This window comes from Micropterus dolomieu, linkage group LG01 (assembly GCF_021292245.1).
Source record: "Micropterus dolomieu isolate WLL.071019.BEF.003 ecotype Adirondacks linkage group LG01, ASM2129224v1, whole genome shotgun sequence".
Taxonomy (NCBI): Eukaryota; Metazoa; Chordata; class Actinopteri; order Centrarchiformes; family Centrarchidae; genus Micropterus; species Micropterus dolomieu.
In genome coordinates, this window is record NC_060150.1 from 4,043,303 (window position 1) to 4,050,108 (window position 6,806).

General features: G+C 43.1%; 1 protein-coding gene across 2 annotated transcripts in view; it reads right to left on the reverse strand.

Moving 5' to 3' along the window:
- Positions 1-6,570, reverse strand: part of LOC123970560 (1-phosphatidylinositol 4,5-bisphosphate phosphodiesterase delta-4-like) — a 23,200-nt gene extending 16,630 nt beyond the window's left edge. For both annotated transcript variants that reach the window (XM_046048648.1, XM_046048655.1), the window contains exons 1-8: positions 6,538-6,570; positions 5,831-5,989; positions 5,272-5,500; positions 4,048-4,177; positions 3,645-3,876; positions 3,293-3,494; positions 1,912-2,056; positions 1,046-1,198 (exon numbers count right to left, since the gene is read on the reverse strand). In XM_046048648.1, coding sequence (XP_045904604.1) covers positions 1,046-1,198; positions 1,912-2,056; positions 3,293-3,494; positions 3,645-3,876; positions 4,048-4,177; positions 5,272-5,500; positions 5,831-5,989; positions 6,538-6,562 — 1,275 coding nt within the window. In that variant the 5' untranslated portion in view covers positions 6,563-6,570. The remainder of the gene's footprint in view (positions 1-1,045; positions 1,199-1,911; positions 2,057-3,292; positions 3,495-3,644; positions 3,877-4,047; positions 4,178-5,271; positions 5,501-5,830; positions 5,990-6,537) is intronic.
- Positions 6,571-6,806: the final 236 nt, after the last annotated feature.

Sequence of the window (6,806 nt, forward strand, 5' to 3'; positions counted from 1 at the left end):
GACAGAAGAAGTAGTCATGATATGGTAGCCTCAATGTGCCAATCCAGGAAGTGTATGTGACAATTATTTTCTGGCATACTCTGAAACGTTGACACATATGCAATGATGCACCTCAAGACACTGCTAGTGAGTGGGCTTAAATGAAACAGTAACTTGCCCCCACATTGCGTGAGTGTTCAAAATGGCATCGGAAACTGCAGCATGAAAAGCTGATAGAAGTGTGTACAACAACAACAACAACCTACGTTGCACTGCGTTGCAGCAAAAGCTATGCTAGGTTAAACTTTCTGTATCTTTTTGCGACCCTTTTTCAGTGCGGTGTGTGTCGAAGAGATCTGCACAATGGCATCTTGGCCCTTACTGTGCCCGTTTGTGCGTTTCTATCTCTTGGATATGGCTCCTTCTCAGGATCCAGCTCGCAAGGGCCACCTAGGATCTGTAGAGGGGGAACATACACTGGCAGTGCCTGACGTTTCAGTGAGAAGTCAGGGCAGTGCAGGTGTTAATGGTCAGGCCAAGCCCCTATCGGTCCAGTGACCTTCTCAGGGGTGTCCCACCATTCTGTCAATAGGTGATGTGGTGGTCGGGGCTTTGGCCGGCCTGTGCCGGACCGGGTTGGGGTGGTCGGGCTCCACCCACTGTTCCAGTAGAGGGCGGAGCCTGTGTGAGATAGAACAAAGGTTACAATATGGTAACCCTAGTTCTATAAGCACAGGCATAGCCCTCTACCGATGAGCCCTGCCGCTCTGACGCCATCGGCTGAAGAGGCGGTCAGATGCTGAGGCAATAGGGACACTGCTATTTGTACATCACACACGTATCGGTAGCTACGTCCTACTGGTCGGCTACGTGCACGATAAAATTTCAGTGGGCAAGTGCATGCGTGTGATTGGAGGAGGTAGTACCCACAGAGTCCAGTAGAGGGCTCCGCCTGTGCTTATAGAACTAGGGTTACCATATCGTGACCGTCGTTTTTTTCTGTAAAGCCAGCGAAAACCATATGGGGAAGGGTAAGGTTAGGACATCAGACTGCTCTGAGTCTCACCTCAGGAGACGGCAGCCCAATGGGGGGCTTGCCGTCCAATGTGCTTTTCAGCAGCTTGTCACCAAGGATGTGGTTGAGGTGTCGGGCCATCACTTTCTGTTGCTCAACACTGCAGTGGTTCTCGATGGACAGGATGACTGGATACTCCGATACCTGGATGGGAGGGGGGAGGAGGCGGAGGGAGTGAGTGAGTTTGTAATTTAACACTTGAGAGCGTTATCAAAAGGGAAAGCTAATCCGCCTGCTGCCATATACCTGTGGGTTGTGCCTGGCTGGCTGAATGACCAGCAGATGGATGGACAAGGGGTCATGAGGCCACAATCTTCAGTTGTGGACAGATGCTCATACACAGCAGGCTCTGACATACATTTGAACCTGGCAGCTGTTTACTTTGGCAAGTGGATGGCATCCCTGGCTAGCTCACTTTATAGGGCTTTCAGACAGTTGTATTCCCTTTTATAAATTTGTAATGAGATGTAGAGCGATTTGTTGATACAAGTCTACAGGACAATGAAAGCAAAAACAATTGTAATGCCAACATGAGGGGATTGCAAAACATGCCTGGACTACTTGAAAAGCCACATTCGGATCAGTGTGATGATCTTTCCAACACAACACAACTGTCTTCAGAAACACATAATCAACTTGAAGGACAGGTACATCAGAAAGCCATCGTACTCAAGAACAATTCTATGTATAGCTCAAAGCTCATGACTTGGTGTTTTGCTTTCGGTAAGGATAGACTAAAAAAGACTGACTTGACCATTCCATGGTACGACTGCATCCTGAATCTTCTAATTAAGTTTGCATTCACGTCTACGCTGGCAGTAATCAACAATGCGAAACAACCATAAATGTGATGCTACCTTGAAGGCATAGTTGCCAACTGCATTGACCACATCCTTGAAGAGTATCTTGGAGGTGAACGTGTGTCCATGATAGACGATGGGCTCCCCGTTGGCACCATCCCAGCAGTCCACTTCCACACACCGGCAGCCCCGACTCAGAGCTCTGACCAGCAAAGACAAATTCATCCATTTGTTAATTTTTTATTTTTAGGATCACAGGAGGACACAAAGTACACTGACCTTCAGTTAATGTCTTTCATTAATGCCATTGTCAGACTGATGTTTGCATGAATACATTTGATGAAGTAGAATTTAATCATAAAATCAGAATCCAAATTTGACGTCAGGTATTTAACTTTGTTTTATTAATGAATTTTGTTAAACTGATGAATGGTGGAAGATTAATTCAGGTCAAAGTCACAGTAAATCTCATTACCCCTTTGAGACAATGAAGCATGATAGAGAGCATATTAGGTAAGGGATTTCCGCTGAAGGAAACCCTAAAATCTATAAAATGGTTCGGAAGTGGATTTGGACAGAATCATCTTCTAATTTGAAAGACCTTGAATATAAAAAAGAGAAATGGTGATAGTTTCAGAGGCAGACTGGTATGTCTTTGTGCCCTAGGCAAATTCTAGGATTTGTTTAATTAATTCTGATTAATTCTGATGATTTCCTACGATTTCTAGACGTTTCTAGACCACTATCCCTGTAAAGTTGTGCTGCCTCCAGGACTGTGTGTATCATGTTTGTGTGGTCAGGTTTGACTAAGTTATGACTATGAAGTTATGACTCTTTGGGGTGTGAGGGCAGCACCAGGCAATTTTTCTAATTGATGATGCCCCCCCTACTAATTGGTGCCCTAGGAAATTGCCTATGTCACCTTTACCACAAACCACCACAGGATAGTTGGTTCGACAGATTAGTCTCAGAGCTACAGTGTCTTCTTGTTGTACCATTGGTTGGTTTTAGAAGTCATAAATCTATTCAGATGGAATTTTCCACATATATAGTTATAGTTTGGTATAGTTCTAAAAGTTGTTTCAATGTTAAAACATGTTCTTTGAGTAACGTTGTTTAGTAAAAGCAGATTCTAAGTGCGCCGTCTCACTAGCTTTTGTGGACTGTGGTCACAAAGTGGCAGCAACAAGTGCATCATGGTCTTTCTTCCTGTTCTCGTACAAACAACTTGGAGATTTGCAGCGTGGTTGGTGATGTGACCCTGTCATGTAAAGTGCTAGGTATATACACGCATATCTTGTAAAATATTCCTGTACAAATACATACATAGGATGTTAGTAGGCACTTATTTTGTTCGTCTGAACATTACAAAGACATTACCAGCACAGCCACATGATCATACCTGGCGAGGCTTAGAAGGCTAACCCAGCAGCATTACCTGATGTATCCCTCCACACTGCTCTGGCCTCGGAGCTGGTCCTCCATCAGATAGGTGTTGTGGGAGGAGGAGATGAAGTAATGGCACAGCGGCTGGCTCATGTCCTGGAAGACCCCTCGCCGCTGTGGGTTGAAGATGGAGCCCTCAGCTGAGCCAAGGTACATCAAGAAGCCGTCAAATGTCATGGCATTCAGCAGCTTGGCTGGAAATAAAGCAGGATCGTGTCAGAACCTCATCACATAGTGCTGGAGTTCCAAAACACACTAGGACTTTACAGCAATCTTACTTTTCCTGTGGTCTCATTGATTCAGACAAACACCAAGAAACTGTGTGTTCTTCACTGTCCATGTACCTGTGTCAGAGGGCTCATAGCGCTCAATGAGCTGTTTGGCATGCTGCTGGATGTCATCGCCCTCCAGCTGCTCCTCTCTCAGGAAGTCCTCCAAGTCGCTCTGAGTTAACTTCTGGCTATCAAATGAGTACTCCTGGAAAACCCTCAGAATGTCCTCTCGCTGGGTCAACATCTTGTAGAAGAGCACAAACTCATCATCCTCCAGTGTTCCTGACCGGGACTTATCAGCCATCTGAGAGATGAGAAAGTAAAATACTGTAACTCTATGGGTAGATGCATCAAAACCCCAGACATCTTACAGGTTGGCTTCAGGGAAATGGCAACAGAAACCAAACACACACATGCTGAATGCTTAAATCACAAGAATAACCATAGTTTATGTGATAAGCTTAGAGGTTCTCACTGTGAAGAGACGATGAGCGTGGTGCTCGTTCATGTCCACGTTCATCATCTTCAGTAAATCTCGCACTTCCTTGAAGTTCATCCTGCCATCGTTGTTCTTATCTGCCTTCTTGAACCAATCGCCAATCCATCTGGGTACGCCACTTAAGGACAGTGTCACATTCAGTAGTAGATGACTACACACAGCTACACAGCACAATAAACTTTACAGCACCTGCTGTAAAGTTTATTATTACTCACTTCTCAAACCACAAATTAAAATAAGTATTACAGTAAATCTGAGACTGTATCATGGAATTGCTTGTCGAAGTAGCAACTACCGCAAAACACTTTTGTTTTTTGTTTCTGTTTTTTCCGGCTTTATTGCCAAAACATGTGTTACCTATGACAGAAATACAGTCATTGGAAAAGGAAGGCAGGACGCATGAAGGGACTACACACTTGTACCTTGAATGCAAAGGCTCATTTACCAGGAAGGTGCCCTGAGAACCGTTTTGCTGCATGTAAACACTACAGATATGCTGACTTAATTCAAATGAATCTATCTTAAACTTTACTTTGGATACTTATGGTTAAATGAATTCTTCATTATTCAGTTCTTCATATAACACCCTTGGGTCAGACTGGTAATTTTGTGCCACGGATTTCTACGATATTTGCTGTGCATATTCATTTTATTCCTGATGGAGTATGTATGGACAGTATGGAAAGATCTTGCTTATGGTAAATTAAGCAGTTAAGATCGGGTAACTAAAACCCACATGGTTATGGAGAAATTGTTGTTATGGTTAATAAATAAGCTAATGTTAATTGTTGGTCTTTGATAGGAGGTGAATGCACTACACACCCATCCACCACCCTTACATCCCCACCATAACTTTCTACCTTACTACATAAAAGACACACTACTTCCTACACTGACCCTGGATGTAAATAATGATGGGCACAATCTTTCAACATGGACATAATTCTGAGGATACCAGGGAACCAACGATGGACAGAAGACAATAACGTGTAGGGATGTTCATGCTATCATGGGGATAAAATCTTTGACTCAACAATGCAGCTTTTATCGACTACTTGATGGGTTACAATTTTGCTAATAAGCACAACTCTAACCGAAGAGGAGGAAAACAATCAGTGAAAAAGTTTGGTTGGGCTGCAAACAAGCAAACACTTTGATGGGATTGCTGGCACCTGACTGAAAGCGCTAAGTGAAGGATACTGGTCTAGTTTTTCTCGCTCCCCCATGTTCTCCAGATTCTCTATCAGCTTCCTCATGCCTCTGATCCAGGACTGCGCTTCCTCGGCTGACTCGGCCACCAGGTCCAGGTTGCCCCTGCGACCACGGAAGACCAGCGTGAAGCATCGGTCTGCCGGAAACTCATCAGCAATGCTGAGCAGCACCTCAGACTGGTGGCCCTCTCGTATTGCCTCCACATCACTGACTGAAACTGGGCGCAAAGGCCGACACAGGATGGAAAACTGAGTCATATTCAGTGAAAAAAATCTGTGATGATCAGTGAGTGATGAGAAATCTACTGTTTGATGTCCAGGTGGTGATCATCATAAGATACACAACAGTAAAATATGCTGAAGAACCGAAGATAAGTTGAAAACTATGTATTTCATATCATCAGTTGCTTTGTTACATACTCTAACTGTATTACCATAATGAATTTGGTGATGTCTTGTGTCTCACCATAAAGGTTATCATAACTGTTATGTTGGGCTCAGTGTCTGACTGGAGACGCCCATCACATCAGTAAATCAGGTGTTCTTACATGTGGAGTGGGCGTTGCCAGCCTTCTTGGACTTATACCAGATGGTCATGCAGTCATCCTGCAATTTGAAGTAGCGCTGCTTTTTCCAGGTACGAGACTTAATTTTCCTCATTACCGTCCCCACCAGCATGGACTGGAGGTTGTCATCCCCCCGGATGCCTAAAAGGAGGAGGACAGAGTGATTATACGTAAGAAATATTTTGTGATTAAACGGTAATTTCACTAAAACATATGGAAATTCAAATATTGAGGATTGGACTTACAATGTGTACACAAAAATAGAAAATTCAATTTTAACTTGATTAAATTACTATATCTTATTGCTGCAGCCCTTCGTAGACCTACATAAAAAGCCTACCTGTAATCTAAAAATGCTTTAGATTTGCAGGATATTATATTTAGTAAAGTTCATTCAAGCTGTGAATCATTCTTTGAGCCAGTATTTAATATCTTAATTCCTATCTTTTGTTTGCCCAGCTTTACTGAAAATCCTCCCACTGCAGACAAGTGTGATGTCTCTGCTTAGGAGTGGACAACACTGACTAGACCAGTTTTGTTAACAAACTGGCAAAGATCAGGCATCTGGTTTCATCAGCTATTTCACAACAATGCAATGATTTAGAGGAGAATGTATTCGTATTGTCCTCAGTTTAATCATTTGAAAAGTAAACCATAATCCCACCACAGGAGACAAAAAGCAGACTTACGGAGGCCACTCCCCGTGGAAGCCATTCGTTGTTGTTTCACACTTCTGCCATCTAAAGAGAAGAACAACAGAAATTCATTCAGAATATTCATGTTAGTGGACAGTAGACATGATGGTGATTTCAACAGCAAAAGAAATTATTATTTAGAGATAGATTTAAGAAAACCTCAAAGTTTTTGGTCTTTAGAGTTTGTCATTTTTAAATCTATAGCAAGATTTTATGGGCTGATAAACCTTTGATTTTCTGCAGGCTTAAACTCGCTTTTGACA